Below are 18,659 nucleotides of genomic sequence, written 5' to 3' on the forward strand. Positions count from 1 at the left end.
CACTCAGATCTACCTCTCTGGCCCAGATGTCACCTCTCTGCTGTCCAGAATCCCGGAGTGTCTATCAGCTATATCCTCCTTCTTTACCTCTCGCTTCCTAAAATTCAATGTATACAAAACCGAACTCATCATCTTTTCCCCATCTCGCGTATCCCCCCTACCTGATCTGTCTATTATGGTAAACGGCATCACGCTCTCTTCTGCACCTGAAATCCGCTGCCTCGGGGGTAACTCTTGACTCTGCCCTGTCCTTCAAACCGCATGTCCAAACTCTTGCCACCTACTGTCGCTTCCAACTCAAAAATATCGCCAGAATCCATCCCTAATTCGTCCCACAATCTACTAAAACTCTTGTGCATGCCCTCATCATCTCCCGCCTCGACTACTGCAACACCCTCCTCTGTGGCCTCCCCGCTAACTCTCTTGCACCACTCCAGTCTGTCCTCAACTCTGCTCCTCGGCTAATCCCCGATCTCCTCACTACTCCCCTGTGTCTCCCCTCTGCAAATCCCTCCACTGGCTCCCAATTCCCCAACAAATCCATTTCAAACTACTAACACTGATCTACAAAGCTATCCACAACCAGTCCCCTCCCTATATCTCTGAACTAATCTCCCAATATCTTCCCTCAGGTAATCTTCGATCCTCCCAAGACCTCCTACTCTCCTCCACACTTATTCGTTCCTCACACAACTGCCTCCAAAATTTCTCCCCAATATTCCCTGTCCTCTGGAATTCCACACCTCAACACATCCGACTATCCACCACCCCCGGGTCCTTCAGACGGAACCTGAAAACCCATCTCTTCCAAAAAGCCTACAGCCTGCAATAACCAAGCTGCCGCCTCACCACCACCTGAGCTGCCGCCTCACCAACCACCCGAGCTGCCGCCTCACCACCACCTGAGCTGCCGCACCCCCAACCTTCTGTCTCTTCCCCATTATCCCGTAGAATGTAAGTTCACAAGGACAGGGTCCTCTCCCCTCTGTACCAGTCTGTCATTGTAAATTTGTTTACTGTAAACGATATCTATAACTCTGTACGTAACCCCTTTCTCAAGTACAGCACCATGGAATTAATGGTGCTATATAAATAAATAATAATTCTGTTTGAAGGCAAAGGCCGATGACCCCAAATATTGATGTGATTTAGATTTCTCTTCCGTGCATTCACTTTGCATTTTGTTAATTGGTAAACAAAAACTATTAGCACTCCTATTTATGAAATCCTTCTTAATTTGCAGCGTTTTTTTCCCACACCTGCTTAACAATTTTTCACAGTATTGCATATCATATATTCATATTACTTTAATAAAACCTTGGAACTATAAGGAATCCCTGATGGTATATTCCCCTCCGAAAACAGGAAATGCTTGTTCCTTACCTACGTTAAAAATTGTAGATTCTTTGTTCTTCCATCAAATACAAGAGTCAACAGAATTTTTAATGAGAAATAAAGATTTTTTCTCAGACGTTCTAGGTCTTACCAATGTAATCCAAGTGATATTTTTACAGACCCTGATATTAAAAAGTATCAACGCTATTTTTTACATAGTCACACCAAACAGTAAAAATATTAACGAAGATATAAATATTATTCATTGAAAATATTAATTTCTTTTACTTTAACCCCTTAAAGACCTTGCGATTTTCATTTTTTTGTGTTTTTTTCTCTTGCTCCCCTTCTTCTCAGAGCCATAACTTTTTTTTATTTTTCCATCCATCAATATGGCTGTATTAGGGCTTGTGTTTTGCAGGACGAGTTGTAATTTTGAACAACACCATTGGTTTTGCCATATAGTGTTCTGGAAAACACACCAAAAACAGGCAGAGATGCTTACCTGTCTAAATGGGCCTCAATACAAATGCACAAGCAGGGTGCAGCGGACCCAAACAAAATAGCATATGCACAGGTGCAATACCTAATGAAACAGCCAGCCTTCAATCAGGTTTGGCCGTGTGGTACACCAGTGCACTGAGATACATACTCTGTATGTGGCGTGTTCACACAAGGAATGCAAGCATCTGGCTCCAGCCTATTAATGACGCCCTATGGCGGGCTGCCCAGTGCTAAAATGCATCCTGTGTGAACAGAGGCCACAGTGTACAGAACCATTTGGGCCCAACTGCACCCTGCAAAAAATATACGTGCAAAACAAAACATATAAATATATGTAAGGTATTAGTTGATATTTTGGCCATAATATGCAAGCCGGCAACCCGCGCCAAGGGTCCTTACGTTTTACCAGTCCTACTCTAAAAACACCAAAAAAGGAAAAATTCAAGAAAATACACCAAAAACAGGCAGAGATGCCTACCTGTCTGAATGGGCCTCAATACAAATGCACAAGCAGGGTGCAGCGGACCCAAACAAAATAGCAAATGCACAGGTGTTCTGAAAAACAGGAAAAAGATTCCAAGTGCGGTGAAGCTGAAAAAAAAAGTGCAATGCCACAATTGTTTTTTTAATTTTTTTTTTACCATGATAACTAAATGCTAAAACTGACATGGAAATATAATTCCCCAGGTCAGTACGAGTATGCAGATACCAAACATGTATAGGTTCTTTTTTATTTAAAGGGGTTGTCCACTGCTATGATAACCACTTCTTGGTCTAAATGTTTGGCCCCAATATAGTTAAAAAACTCCCCTCCTGTGTCAGCACTCACGGTCCCAGGGCTCTCATAGAGTGGAGTGACACGTGGATCCCTGCACTCAATCAGCGCTGGCGTCACTGTCTCTGCCTTCTATCAAATTGAACATAAAGAGGAAGTCAGAGATCAGCTGCACCCCGGACTTCTTCATTCTCAATTAGTTCAAAGTGAAGCTAACGCTAATTAGGCACCGGGTACCACTTGTCATTCAACCACACAAGATTCTCGGGACCATGAGTGCTGACACCGCAGGAATGTATAAGCTTTTTTATTTTATCAAGGCCAAACATGGTGAATGATAAGTGATTGTCCTAGTAGTGGATAACCCCTTTAATTGGTGGAAAAAAAATCAGTAATTTGTAAGACAAAATAATTTGCTTATGTGGCCATTTCATAAATATTCATATCACTACTCACCACCTATTCAATTAATGAACTAAACATTTCATGCATGACATATAACTTACCATAAGCATGCATATATCTACATAAAATTAGCCAGCCAGCTGAGATTCAAGAAAGTGAAAATGACTTTCGTACACTGGGAAATGGTGGAAAGCCAATTTGATATCAAATTTGGCTAAAAATGCCCATTTTTCCCACAGTCCCATCAAAAAAGTACATTGATTGATCACCTTTAGGAGCATTAGGTTATGTATCATTTCAACATAAACGTCCAATTTTCTTTTTTGGGTACCAGTACGTTGTTTGGATAGTATGGTTCAGAAAAGGAGCAAACTATACAGCCTAATTTAACCTTTTTGTGCAACTTCTGCTATGTAACTAGTATAGACTTAAGGTTATCTGAAAGTAACAACATCTTGTGCGAAATGAAAAAGATGTCCTAATACCTCTAATGAGCAGCTCAGTCTACCCATTTGTCTGCTATACCGACTGAGCCATGGTTGCAACGCAAGGACACTCACAACCACACCACAGCTATTTTGCACAGCAAAAACAATGGAACACTGAGTGAGAGCTTTCCACAAATGGAGCACACGTGGTGAATTTCACTATTTGAGCGAATAGTAAACTGTAGAACCACAGTTGCAGTATTTTGTCTCAAGACCGCAATTTTTCATTAAAAGGTGTGAGATTGTTTTTGAGCCAAAAACAGTTGCAACGATACGTTGATTTCCTCTGATGCCCAAACTATTTCAGTTGACAAAGCAGAGCGACGGCCAAACTCCTCATCACAGCACCACTGAGCACAAAAACTACATGGCCAATTGCGAAAGGTTTTTGCAACTTTTGACTTTTTATATGCATTGAGCTCAAAGCTCCATTCTTTGTCCACAGTAATGTTGTCTACTGAAAAATGGGACTACAAATCCTGTTTTCATAGCTTTTCTTTTATTTCCACTGTTAATTAAGTAGTCAGGCGAGCAACTCGACAAAATAAGTAAATGTGAAACGCCAACCTAGTCCTTTTGGCTGACAGCGCAGACAAAAGTTGCCCCTCTGGAGGAAAATATGCTTACAATAAATAAATTGGATTAGTGAAACAAGGCTCATCAAAAACACTAATACCCGTTAAAAAATAACCTTTAATATGACAGTACGGAAAAAAATCAAACAAGTAGACTACGAGTTAGTAAATTTTAGTGACCAATATAATAACCATGCCTTAAAAAATACTGTATATTCAAAAGATAGAGACCTCAGTTCTCTACATCAGATTAAGTACGTATGTCTCGGCATAGTGATTATATTCTGCCTGGTTGGGCACTAAAATTTACTAATTCGTAGTCTACTTGTTTGATTTTTTAGTATTGTCATATTAAAGGTTATTTTTAATGGGTATTTGTGTTTTTTATGAGCCTTGTTCTCCTGTGGAGGAAAAGGCATATTATTTAATCAGCTTTTAAAAGGGGGAACAGGTTTTATGCTACAACCTTCCTCTTGAAGTGATAGACTGATGCATCTCTCTCAACCTAGTCGGATAATATCTGTTCAAGCTATACAGGTCCTTTCATTTCAACATGCTGTGCCGCCTACCTTGGAAGCTCCTCAGCAACATTACCATGGTACCTCCGCCCACAGTAAGATGACCAGCCCCTCGACAAAGCCCCCCTTTGAAAGTTCTATTCATCCTCTCCTCTTACAACCCTAAACCAATCTAGCTCCTGTATCTTTCTGCTCTTAGTGGTTTTCTCTTCATCCAGATTTCACCTCCTTTCCCTGCAGTGTCAGGCATTTTTTCTGCAACTGCAGAGTTGTGGCATCTTCCCTTCACACCACAGGTTGCTTGGTAAGGGAAGGAATCTGAGAGCTGCCAGAAGGGTTTCCATAAATGGTGAAGGCATCTTGTAGGTCACTGGATTTATTATACCTAGAAAGGTGAACCCCCCTCCAGCTTTACATGTGAAGAAGAATGGCGATCAGTCCAAGAGACCCAAAGGGAACAAAAATGTCAGTAATTAAAGGGAATCCGTCAGCAGGTTGTTGCTACCTCATCTGAGAGCAGTATGATATAGACAAAGAGACCCTGAATCCAACGATGTATCACTTAGTTGTAGGTGTGCAGCCATTCTGACACAATCAGAGTTTTTTAATTTAGCCATACAGCTGAGCTGAGAAAGCTAACCCCGCCCACACCAGGCTATGTATGTAGCTAGCCTATAGACAGTGAGGTGCCTATCACAGAAGTGTTGGACTAGCATGCACATGCTGTGTCCCAGTAAAGATAAGCTCCTGGTTATAAAACAATCGTTACAAAACCATGGAGCTTGATAGGAGAGGCATCACTGAAATCTGTGTTTTACCCCTATAGCATCCTGTCTTCAGATTACATAGCAAAATCCTGATGACAGATTACCTTTAATAATTTCTGTTGCCTATTGATCATTTTCTCCTCCTGCTTTTTAAAACTCAGCATGGACAAAACAGAACTGAACTTTTTTCAACATCTCAATCAACCTCCACCAGATCTATCACAGTTAATGATATTACATTCTCCACTGTCCCACAAGCCTGTTACCTTGATGTAACTCTTGACTCAGCTGTGTAATTCAAAATCACACATCTAAGCTTTTACTATCTTCTGCCTCCTTGACAGAAAACATTTTTCCCAAATCTGCACTTTTCTAAATTGTTGTGGAATAAAAAATATTAGTACAATACCTCATCTTCATCTCCCATCTGGAAAACTGCAACATTCTTCTCTGTGGCCTCCCATCTAGCACCCTTGCACCCTTTCAATCCATCATTGACTCTGCTGCATGTTTAACATACCACTCTATGCTCTACACCTCAGCCTCTCCACTAACAAATCCCTTCACTAACTACCAATTACTCAAAAAATTCAGTTAAAAATATTAAATATGATTTATAAGGCTGCCAATAATCTTTCTCTGTCATACATCTTTCTCTAATTTTCCAATATGCACAATACATGATGTCTGGTCCTCTCAAGTCCTCCATCTTTCATCTCCTTTTCATATTCTCATCCCGTCAGATTGTCTTCCATGATTAAAGTCTTCAGAGGCAACCTGAAAACTAACCTTTTAAAGAAAGTCTTCAACCTTCAAAAACACTGCTGCTATCTAATTACCACCAGAGTTGCTCCCAACCCCTTGACCTACTGCCTCCATCCTCCATACCTTGTACATCACATGTGTCAAAAACTGTCTTGCAGGCCAAATCTCACCCACAGAGCAAATATATTTGGCCTGTGAAACCAAGAAGGTCTCCTGAGTATATTTGGCCCACAACGCTGTGCGGGTCCCCCACCCATCATCCAATTTCACCTGGCATTGCACTTTCAACTACATTCTGCTTCCTCTCCAATCATTCCCCCTCTGCGTCTGACGTCTCAGCTTCACTTGCTGAACCGACATGTGCAGAGGATCTGAAGACACTTTGAAGAGACTAGAGCAGCTGGGGAATAGGCAGAGGTGAGTATTTTTTTTATGTGGGGCCTATTATACTGTATGGAGCACTATATGGGGCCCTTTATACTGTATTTAGCACTATGTGAGGTAATTATACTGTATGGAGCACTATGTGGAGCCTTTATACTGTATGGAGCACTATATCACCCCCAAATGCTAAATAACCCACTTACACTGAGGATTCTTGTCATATATTGATTGACAGCGCTCAACTTGTGCACAGACACTGTGCAGAAGGCTAGGTGCGCACACACAGTGTCATTGCAGGCTGTCATAGCTGTCTCCTGGCTGCATTATTGTAGATACAGTAGTGGCCACTGACAGGAGCCAGTGGTAAGAGCCAGTAATGTGTGAAAACTTCAGGGCTCCTACATTGTCTGTGTAGAGATTCAGAGCTGCTGACGGAATTCAGGCAGTGCTGTCAGGCAAGATGTGACAGTGTTTAGTATGCAAACAGAGAGGCGTATACTGCAGGTATGATTTTATAGGGGCTAGTCCGCTATATAGCTGTATGAATGGTTTAATTTGCGGTTTGGAGATGACAGTCTCCCATTAACGCTGGATGATTTTTTGACATGATAGACTGACAGTTGAAAGGAGCATGTGAGTCCCTTCTCTTTGTAAGCTGTCAGGAGTGTATCTAGAGAATTCTCCTAGATTGTCCACCATTATAGCAAAGGAGACATTATTGTATCGGACATCATTGTTTTCACTAGCAGCTTTCAGAATTGCCTCATTCTCTTTGAAAAAAATGCATGCTACATGCTATGTCATGGAACGTGTTGGGATCTGCTGGTTTAGTCCCAGCTGACCAGCAAGACCTTTTTAAAGGGAATATGTCAGCAGCATCACCTTCTGCTTGAATGACATCTTCTTCGCTGTGTGATTTCAAGCAAAGGAACTGTCAGTCAAACAGCAGATCTGGATGGGGATTAGAGTTTTGGAGACCAGTGGCTTGGGAAGTGCTTCCACGAACTGAAAGCACTCTAATTTGCATATTGATTCAAATGGCTTTTTAGCAACGTAGCATTTTTATTCGCTACATATTTTTGTGCTGAATATTTGCAGTGTTGAACTGTCCTAGCAAAGTCAATGTGATTTCATAAACTTATGCCCACTGTGCATTTAAAGATGCAAATATTAGGCAGTTCTAATGGTTTAAAACAATTTCTTTTTTTCGGTTCTGTTCATATCCTTCATAGAAACGATAAAGAGAGGGACGCAATAGCGCAGTTACCAAAATAACAATTAGTTTACTGTAAGGTAAAATTCTCACCTTTACACGTTGTGAGTATGCACAACACATACACTGCGTGCAGAATTATTAGGCAAGTTGTATTTTAGAGGATTATTTTTATTATTGATCAACAGCTATGTTCTCAATTAACCCAAAAGACTCATAAATATCAAAGCTTAATATTTTTGGAAGTTGGAGTGGAGTTTTTTTTAGATTTGGCCATCTTAGGAGGATATCTGTTTGTGCAGGTAGCTATTACTGTACAGAATTATTAGGCAACTTAATAAAAACCAAATATATTAATATCTCACTTGTTTATTTTCACCAGGTAAACCAATATAACTTCACAAAATATAGAAATAAACATTTCTGACATGCAAAAACAAAATCCCAAAAAAATTAGTGACCAACATGGCCACCTTTCTTTATGATGACACTCAACAGCCTTCCATCCATAGATTCTGTCAGTTGCTTGATCTGTTTACGATCAACATTGCGTGCAGCAGCCACCACAGCCTCCCAGACACTGTTTCGAGAGGTGTACTGTTTTCCCTCCCTGTAGATCTCACATTTTATGAGGGACCACAGGTTCTCTATGGGGTTCTGATCAGGTGAACAAGGGGGCCATGTCATTTTTTTTTCTTCTTTGAGACCTTTACTGGCCAGCCACGCTGTGGAGTAGTTGGAGGCATGTGATGGACCATTGTCTTGCATGAAAATCATGTTTTTCTTGAACGATACCGACTTCTTCCTGTACCACTGCTTGAAGAAGTTGTCTTCCAGAAACTGGCAGTAGGTCTGGGAGTTGATCTTCACTCCATCCTCAACCCGAAAAGGTCCCACAAGTTCATCTTTGATGATACCAGCCCATACCAGTACCCCACCTCCACCTTGCTGCCATCTGAGTCAGAGTGGAGCTCTCTGCCCTTTACTGATCCAGCCTCTGGCCCATCCATCTGGCCCATCAAGAGTCACTCTCATTTAATCAGTCCATAAAACCTTTGAAAAGTCAGTCTTAAGATATTTCTTGGCCCAGTCTTGACATTTTTTTTATGTTTCTTGTTCAAAGGTGGTTGTTTTTCAGCCTTCCTTACCTTAGCCATGTCCCTGAGTATCGCACACCTTGTGCTTTTTGATACTCCAGTAACGTTGCAGCTCTGAAATATGGCAAAACTGGTGGCAAATGGCATCTTAGCAGTTTCACGCTTGATTTTCCTCAGTTCATGGGCAGTTATTTTGCGCCTTTTTTGCCCAACACGCTTCTTGCGACCCTGTTGGCTATTGGCCATGAAAAGCTTGATTATTCGGTGATCAAGCTTCAAAAGTTTGGCAGTTTGAAGACTGCTGCATCCCTCTGCAAGACATCTCACAATTTTGGACTTTTCAGAGCCCGTCAAATCTTTCTTCTGACCCATTTTGCCAAAGGAAAGGAAGTTGCCTAATAATTAAGCACACCTTTTATAGGGTGTTGATGTCATTAGACAACACCCCTCCTCATTACAGAGATGCAAATCACCTGATTTACTTAATTGGTAGTTGGCTCTCAAGCCTAAACAGCTTGGAGTAGGACAACATGTATAAAAAGTATCATGTGATCAAAAATACAACTTGCCTAATAATTCTGCACGCAGTGTATACACTATGTTCCAAATTATTATGCACAAAGAGTTTAGGAGTGATAAGGTTAGAATTTTTTTGTTTTTCATTTAAACTCATTGATGGTGATGTATGTCAGGGCTCTTTATATCACTGAAAGCAATTGCAGATACCTGTGCAAATTAGTTTGGCAGGTGTGTCCAAATAAAGGCAAGACTACTTAAGAAGGCTGTTCCACATTATTAAGCAGCCTACATTTTTTGCCAAAATGGGAAAGAAAAAGGATGTGTCGGCTGCTGAGAAGCAACAAATTGTGGAGTATTTAGGTCAAGGCATGACTACAATCAACATTGCCAAGACACTTCATCGTGATCATCGCACAATCAAGAAGTATGTAGCTGATTCCCAGCACACACGTGTGCGTGCTGATAAGGAAAAATTGAGGACTCTTTCCAACAGGCAATTGCGTAAGGTTAAAAGAGCAGCTGCAAAAATGCCTTGTCATAGCAGCAGACAAGTTTTTGAAGCTGCTGGTGCCTCCAACGTCCCCAGAATAACAAGATGCAGGGTCCTTCAGAGGTGCGTAAGCCATCCTGTCGACCACCTCTATCCACTGCACACAAGCAGAAACGGCTCCAGTGGGCCAAACGATACATGAAGACTGACTTCCAAACTGTTTTGTTCACCGATGAGTGCTGTGCAACGCTCGATGGTCCAGATGGATGAAGTGGAGGATGGCGGGTTGATGGACACCCCATGAAAACACGGCTAAGGCACCAACAAGGAGGAGGTGGAGTAATGTTTTGGGCTGGAATCATGGGGAGAGAGATTGTCGGCCTCTTTATGATCCCTGAAGGGGTAAAGATGAACTCCATAATCTATGTGGAGTTTCTAAAACAACACTTCCTGCCATGGTTCAAGAGGAAGAACTGTGCATTCCGCAGCAAGATCATTTTCATGCATGATAATGCATCGTCTCATGCTGCAAAAAACACATCTGCATCTCTGGCTGCTAAGGGCATAAAAGAGGACAAACTTATGGTGTGGCCACCATCTTCCCCTGACCTCAACCCCATTGAGAACCTCTGGAGCATCATCAAAAGGAGTGTCTATGATGGCGGGAGGCAGTTCACATCTAAGCAACAGCTCTGGGAGGGTATTCTGTCCACACGCAAAACAATTGAAGCAGAAACCATCCAAAAACTGACAAATTTAATGGACGAGAGAGTTCAGAAGCTTCTTTCGAACAAGGGGTCCTATGTGCAAATGTAACATCACTTAGAATAAAGTTTTCACTTGAAAACTGTTTGATTTCATTTACTAATAAGCTGATAATGCTTAGAACTTCACAATTGACCATTTTTTTGGTCAAAATAAAAAAAAGGTTGAAAACTCTGCTGTGCATAATAATTTGGAACATGCATTTTGAGTGTTTATTTTTTTTTTTAAAAGATACTGTTTTCATAGGCAGTTTGTTCCAAAACATTGCAATTATACTAGAATAGTAGATGACTGGAAAATAACAATGACTGCAATTCAGATAGGTAATTTAGAGAAAATATGAGGAAATATTATTTGCATAATAATTTGGAACACAGTGTAGTAAGTATGATAGGTGGGCTGCAGATTGGTTATGTACCTGAGGAAGTTGACAGGATGTCCATGAAATGTGTAGTTTTATAACCCTGAATAAAGTATGCAACCCTTCTGAACTCTGTGATACCTTTGCCTGATTTTGGAGGAGCGCGGAATTGTCGGCATCTTGAATATCCTATCCAGAATTTCACATCCTTAATAGAAAAGAAACAATTATCTCTAATATTGTGTAAAACTATCTATTATACCCAAAAGATGAAATATGATTTACAGTACTTCTTTTCTCCTTTAGAACATAGTTTACTGGGGGGGGGGAGGGGGCGTGGCTTTCAGGGAACAGGAGTGGACGTGCTCCTGCATAGCTCCTGAAAATCCCCTATTTTCAACTATTTCAGCTTACTTAATTGTGGTATATTTGGTCCTAAAATTTGTTGGAACATGCCTGCACTGGGTTATAATAAGAAAAAAGATGATTCATCAAAGAAATTTCCTTTATCAAGATGAAAAGACACCTTGAGGAGGTCTAATGGAGGTCTGCTTTCGCCTGAGGTAAAAGAGACAAGGCCTTTACCTCATAATATAGATCCCTGCCAAAACCCAACAGAACCATGGCTTTTTGATGCTCAGATGGCCCGTCAGACACCTGTTATAAAGGTTCATGCTCTTAGCAATGCTCCGGCATCAAATAACAGTGCCCCGAATGGAAGCCGGGTGAAAGCGATAAACCCTGGTGCTGTGATGCAGCAGAAGGGAAAGAATAATGACGCGGCCAGTTTTCCCGCTCTTATTCAGCTCCAGTGACAGCCGTCAGTATTCTGAAGAAGCGACTGAGAACTGCGACAGATCATGGAGCTGTGGTGCAGCAGAGGGGATTGAATGGAGACATAATAGAGATTGCCTCCCATACCGCAGCTCCGGTGTCAGATGATGAGGATATGGGGAGGCGCCAGGACATCGCGTTGTGCTTGACGCTGTGGTGCAGCAGAGAGGTCCGGTTGATGGAACTCCGGCTTCAGCGAAGATTCCCGCTCTCACTGCTGCTCCTGTGCCGGAGGGTGGTGATCCAGAGAGGTGCCGGGGGACCACAGGGAAGTCTGATACTGTGACGCTGCGATGGGGAGCGAAGGATAAATCACGGGCTTCGGCACTGCACAGAGGAGGAGGGATCTCCACAGCTCTCAAAGACCAAGGAGGTAAACTTAGACATGACGCGCCGGTGTTTGTGCCAGGGAGGGACGGCCGTGAAGGAAGTAACACGCCGGATATGGTGGGGGAGGGAGAGAGGGGTGCTGTGCAGCTGCAAGGCCTGTCATGAGCCCGCCACCATGCACTGTCGGAGAGAAAGCCCTCTGGAATTCACTCAGAGCACTGAGACATAGAAGGGGAAATTCTCCAACACACCTCAGTCATAACAGGGGAGAGTAAGGCTGTGTGCACACGTTGCAGATTTGGGTGCAGAATTTTCTGCACAAAATCTGCATCTCCTGGCAGAAAACGCAGCTGCGGTTTTAGGCTACTTTCACATTAGCGTTTGAATCTGCAGCGTTTAATCCGCAAACGGAAGGACACGAAAAACGCATGAAAACGCGTGTAAACGCAGCGTTTTTAAAACGCTTACGGTTACCGCATGCGTCATTAAAACGCAGCGTTTACATGCTTTTGCTTGCGTTTTCTATGCGTTTGCGTTTTTTGTGCGCATGGCGCAAAATTTCACCAGAGAAAAATTCTAGATGCAAGAACCAGCCAATGGGACTACAGAGGGCGTGTATTATGTGAAATCTATATATAGACCCTAGGACAGCTGAAATCTTCAGATTTTGCTCCTGTGTCCTGTGAGAAGATGGATCTTCACATGGATAGCTATTACTTTAAACTGGATCTGAGCATCAAGATTTTTCTGGCATGTGCGTTTGCTTGGGAGCAACACCGAAACCGGGAAAGACAGAGAAGGACAAGGCGTAGGCGGTTTTGGCAACACCCCATTGTAGAACTGCGGGAGAGCCGTGGTACATATCACACCCTGTATGGCGAGCTCAATGAGAACCCAGAAAAATTCCCAGAATATACCAGGATGTCACAAGACTCTTTCCGGGATTTGCTTGATCGTGTCCAAGGAGCCATCCGGAGACAGGACACACAGCTCCGTAGAGCCATTCCACCAGCGGAACGTCTCCTGGTTACCTTAAGGTACGTAATAATTCTAAACAAAAGCTAACCAAAATTTTTTGCAGGTCTGATGTTTTTTTGCCTATTTTGTAAATTATTTATTCTTACTACAGATTTCTTGCAACTGGAGAGAGCTTGTCATCCCTTCATTTCCAGTACCGCCTTGGGATTTCCACGCTCTCCGGAATTGTTTTTGAAACCTGCCGGGCTTTATGGACCATTCTCCGTGAGGAATTTATACCCATACCCACGGAGGACATGTGGAAAGAAATTGCTGACAAATTTTGGACTGTTTGTGATTTTCCCAACTGTTTGGGTGCGGTGGATGGGAAGCACATCCGGATTACCAAACCAGCCAGAACGGGATCACAGTTCTTCAACTACAAAAAATATTTTTCTGTAGTTCTTATGGCAATAGCCGATGCGGACTGTCGCTTCATTGCTGTGGACATTGGTGCTTTTGGCCGTGGCAACGATTCACAGACTTTTAAAACCTCTGATATGGGCCGACGTGTTTATGGCAAAAATTTTAATTTCCCACAGCCACGACCACTCCCCTACACTCAAGGCCCACCGCTGCCATTTGTAATGGTTGGGGATGAGGCCTTTCAGATGAGTGAAAATCTCCTGAAGCCCTATTCAAGTCGGGACTTGAACCGCACAAAACGGATCTACAACTACAGACTAACCAGGGCACGCAGAACAGTAGAGTGTGCCTTTGGGATTATGGTGTCCAAATGGCGCATTCTAGCAACTGCAATAAATCTAAAAATGGAGACAGTGGATGAGGTAGTTAAAGCCTGTGTGGTTCTCCACAATTTCATTCTGGCTAAGGAGCGACACACCATAGAACTTGATGAACCTGTTGCCAACCCTTTGCCTGATTACCGTCATCATCCGCTGCGGTCAACAGTTGAAGTAGGCCACATGCGGGACCAATTTGCAGCGTTTTTTGATTCTGACATTGGACGTGTGCCATGGCAGGACAATATGGTGTAAAATGTACTGCTGGTTTCGGGTCTGCAAATTTATGTTTGGAATGTTAATGTTTTTTCAAATAAAATAATTGTGTTTTACTTTCTTCACCATGTCTCCTATCTATTTCCTTAACAAACCACTTTGGGTTTTTGGGCTTAGGTTGTTGACGTGAGTCCTGTCTTGGTTCACCATTAGCTTTTTGCCGCACACTGTATAGACGATGTCCGTTATTGTCGCAGTATTTGTCCAGTACTTAACATCAGTATTTGTAAGCCTAAACCAGGAGCGGTAGTTAAATGCTTTTAGTGGTGCATATCTGTTTAATGTACTTTTCCTCACATAGTTCCACTCCAGGTTTAGGCTTACAAATAGTGCTGTAAAATACAGAGCGAATACTGACAGTGTGATGGCAGCCTACACCAGAGATCTATAGTCATCAAGTCACGTGTCTGAACTAATGAATTCATGATGCTATTTGCTCTTGAATTCATTTTTCCTGACACTTGTCCGGGTGAGTATAGATATGCCATGTACATTGTTCCTTCACTTTGTGTGAAATATATGTATATGTACCAATAAGATAAAATGGAGGTAATACAATGCATTTCGAAAATCAGCAGGTCAGGGGTCATAAATAATGTTTCGGATAAGAAAGGACCTGTTGAGTATAGTTGTGCTGTGTATTACCACCATTTTGTCTTCTGTGTGCGACCAAAAGTCACGGAGTAAACAGAAAGAACTGTTTTTGGAGAAAATACAAGTGTTATTTTTGGGGGCAACCTCATATCTCTCAACCAAACACACCAAGCTTCAGTGTTCTGCTAAGTAGGTACTGGAGGTTGGAGGTGGCCCCCAAAAATGTGTTTGACGCATAATTTGTTATTGGCGCAGGCTGTGTGGTGACGGTGGCGAAATACACAATTAACCAAACCTTATTGGGGCAAAAAACACAGGTTTATTAAACACACACAAACCAAAAAATTAACTGCGCCTGCTTGGGGTTGAGTGCCGATATTGTGGGGTGTTGAGTAGTGAGGTCTGGCTTATTACTGTAGCCGACATAGGGGTGGCAGGAGAAGGCGCTATGAAACTACTGGGGTCAGGATATTCAGGGATAGGGCTAGACACATGAGAGGGTTGAGACACACTGGAAGGGTGAGACAAACCAGACATTACAGACACATTGGGAGGTGAGGGGGGAGGGATAGCTATGGTTTTTTGTTTTTTTTTGCCTTTCCCCTTTCTTGTTTTGCGCGGGCACGTTGTCGTGGTGGCAGGGAACGCCAGGGCAGGGTCCGTCAACGGCAGTCTGGTGGTGGTGGTGCCAGGAAACGCCAGGGCAGGGTCCGGCAATGGCAGTCTGGTAGTGGTGGTGCCAGAGAACGCCAGGGCAGTGTCCGGCAATGGCAGTCTGGTAGTGGTGGTGCCAGAGAACGCCAGGGCAGGGTCCGGCAACGGCAGTCTGGTAGTGGTGGTGCCAGAGAACGCCAGGGCAGGGTCCGGCAACGGCAGTCTGGTAGTGGTGGTGCCAGAGAACGCCAGGGCAGGGTCCGGCAACGGCAGTCTGGTAGTGGTGGTGCCAGAGAACGCCAGGGCAGGGTCCGGCAACGGCAGTCTGGTAGTGGTGGTGCCAGAGAACGCCAGGGCAGGGTCCGGCAACGGCAGTCTGGTAGTGGTGGTGCCAGAGAACGCCAGGGCAGGGTCCGGCGGCGGCAGTCTGGTAGTGGTGGTGCCAGGAAACACCAGGGCAGGGTCCGGCGGCGGCAGTCTGGTAGTGGTGGTGCCAGGAAACACCAGGGCAGGGTCCGGCGGCGGCAGCATGCTGGTGGCAGTGGAGGAGGGCCAAGCAGGAGCAGCAGTTGTCATGGTGGTGGCGGTGGGCTGACCCACTGCACTGGGCATGGTGGTGGTGCTATAATACGGTCCGGAAGTGTTTGGAATGGAGGTGGCCGTGCAGTGGTATGCAGCAGATGTCGGCATTGATGTAAAGCGTGACAGTGTGGGCACTGTTGGAAATGCCCCCACTGTCTGCTGAAAATACCGACTCTGCTGCATAGCCTGCACGTAAGCAGCATTGCAGGCCTGCATAATAGTAATCTGGAGCTCAGGACTAAGGTGTTCCGACATGCCCTGTTCTATCTGATTAAAAAAATGATGTGCTGGCCTCTGGAGGTCGGCTTTCACTTGGGCAAGGGCTGTGGTTACCTCCTGGATACATGTGCTCATATGACGAATGGCAGTATCCAGTCGGTCACCCATCGCCTTGAGTCCCTCATGGAAGACCGAGCTCAAGTGCAAAAACTCGGGCATGAGTGACCTGTCCGCGGCCCTCTGCCGCTGCCGGGAGGAGCCCATAAAAAATTGGCTAGAGGCAGAGGACTGGGGAAGGGGAACATCTGATGGACCAGCTTCCTGGTCTCCAGGTTGTGTGGCAGGCCCACTTGCTGCAGCGCTGGAGGATGGCTGGGACGGGTCCGTGGCTGACTGATGAAGGACCGCTCCAGAACCTGGGCCAACAGTGGAGCTCCAAGTGCTGCGGAAAAAAAAAAAAAAATATTACAAAACATTTACAAAAAGATAACTGAACAGTTAGATACACATTCAGATAGGGAAAGGTCACACTACTATTTGTAGTGAATTTTACATCAGAATTTTCAAGCCAGGAGTTCAACAGTAGGAATAAAAGTTTCATAAAACAACATGCTATACTTCTGCATGCATCGACCAGTCCTTGGGGATTACAAAAACTGATGTAAACTATGAAGAGACGATGGAGGCAATACAAGCCATATCTCTATACAAGGTATTGGTAAGCCAAAACCTGGAGAGGAACTATGTGAGGGAAAGTATTCAAAGAACACGTACCCCACTGCTGCATCTATCAATCAATCAAGGTTTCGGATTACAAATACTGATGGGAAATACGAATTGACGACAGAGGACATACAAGCCACCTGTATACTCACCAGGACAAGTGTCAGGAAAAATGAATTGATGAGCCATTGGCATCCTGAATTCATTATTTCTGACACCTAACTTGCTGAGTATAGATCTGTTGTGCAGGCTGCCATCACACTCTCAGTATTTGATCAGTATTTCAAATCAGTATTGGTATGCCAAAACCTGGAGAGGAACTATGTGAGGGAAAGTATTCAAAGAACACGTACCCCACTGCTGCATCTATCAATCAATCAATCAAGGTTTCGGATTACAAATACTGATGGGAAATAATGACCAACAACAAATTGCATTATACACCATTTTTTTTTCTTTTTTAACCAATATACTTACGTTCTTCGTGCAAGGACTGGTCTCAAAAACGCAAGGATGCGGTGGTACTTGTATTTGCGTATCCTTGCTGCAGAACCACTTGGAAGCCGGCTCTCTTGGCGCAGGTCCTTGTTGAAGCGGTCCTTCATCGATCTCCAACGTGTTTTCACTTTTGACACTGTTGGCAAAACAAAACATAATAGTTAGGACAATGGTCTTTTGACCATGGTCACACAACTGTATGTGCTGTGAAAAAGTAATGACTTTCTGACATCATACACAGTTGTGTGAGCATGGCCAAGGTATTGACTACATCACACTGCATTGCGATACTTACCAAATGCAGAACGGACCCGAGCCGGGGCATTGGCCCAGCCATCCCACAACGCTGCGGCCACCTCATTCCAAAGCCTCCGGATCGTCACATTGTTGGCGTGCAGTGGATCCCTGGTGTCCCACAATGCGACTCGCTCGTGAACCAGGGAGATGAGGTGTTCATTCTCAATTAGGTCCTCATCCTCCTCTGGAACCTAACAACAAAAAGGACATTAATATTGGAGGCATTCACATACGGAAGACAGAAAACAGAATCAGAGGAATGGCATGAATATTGAAATAAAAAAAAACACTGGTGCTGAAGCCAAAGGGAAAGAAAGAGAGAAGTAGAAAGAAATGAAGATTCCAGAATTATAAAGTGAGGATACAATACACATTCAGCCAGCTATACTTACACGATGCCGCCGTGTTGCCCGGCCGTGACTACGCTGCTCCTGCCCAGTCTCCTGCTCAGTGTCTTCCGCTGTAGAAGAAGTGGTCTGAAAAAGGGAAAATATACATTGTCATATGTGTAGATGTGACAGTGAATACTTACCAATCTGAGGAGGTGAATACTCACTTCGCTGACATGTTCCCCTTGTGCAGGCCCAGGCGTTTCCTCATCAGAAGCAGAAGACATTCTGATGTGTGCAGAAAGAAAGGAATGACAGAAATTAGGGCACATAGACACAGATTATAGAAAAGAAATGCTTTGGATAGGATATACTCACATAGTTCTGAGGCTTGTTTGCTGATCCAAGGGGCTGTGGGGCGTCTCGTCTGCAAGGCAGTCTGCTGACTAGTGACCTGCAAATGTCCACTTCCTCCCTTTATCACCTTCTATGTGGGGGGTGGCTTATCAGTGTCTAGACATGTTTTTCTCAATTGAGACGCATGCGTCGGCAAACGCAAGCAAACGCATGTACTGGAAAACGCATGCGTTTACATAGACTAC

The 18,659-nt window shown here is 43.7% G+C and overlaps 2 protein-coding genes across 3 annotated transcripts in view; one reads left to right on the plus strand and one right to left on the minus strand.

The window, feature by feature from the left end:
* Nucleotides 1-18,659, plus strand: part of KIF21B (kinesin family member 21B) — a 637,471-nt gene that overhangs the window by 318,408 nt on the left and 300,404 nt on the right. The window lies entirely within an intron of this gene.
* Nucleotides 2,251-17,538, minus strand: LOC143817423 (uncharacterized). The gene is made up of 3 exons (XM_077298816.1): nt 17,411-17,538; nt 15,802-16,652; nt 2,251-2,255 (listed from the first exon to the last, which is right to left on the minus strand). The coding sequence occupies exons 1-3, from the start codon at nt 17,536-17,538 to the stop codon at nt 2,251-2,253; spliced, it is 984 nt and encodes a 327-aa protein (XP_077154931.1).

This window comes from Ranitomeya variabilis, chromosome 3, assembly GCF_051348905.1.
Source record: "Ranitomeya variabilis isolate aRanVar5 chromosome 3, aRanVar5.hap1, whole genome shotgun sequence".
Classification (NCBI taxonomy): Eukaryota; Metazoa; Chordata; class Amphibia; order Anura; family Dendrobatidae; genus Ranitomeya; species Ranitomeya variabilis.

Excerpts from the sequence above, each read along its gene's own strand:
- LOC143817423 (XM_077298816.1), bottom strand. The coding sequence starts at position 17,538 with ATGAAGGACCGCTTCAACAAGGACCTGCGCCAAGAGAGCCGGCTTCCA. Across the intron at positions 16,653-17,410 it reads CCAGTCCTTGCACGAAGAAC|CACTTGGAGCTCCACTGTTG; the intron begins GTAAGTATATTG and ends TTTTTTCCGCAG.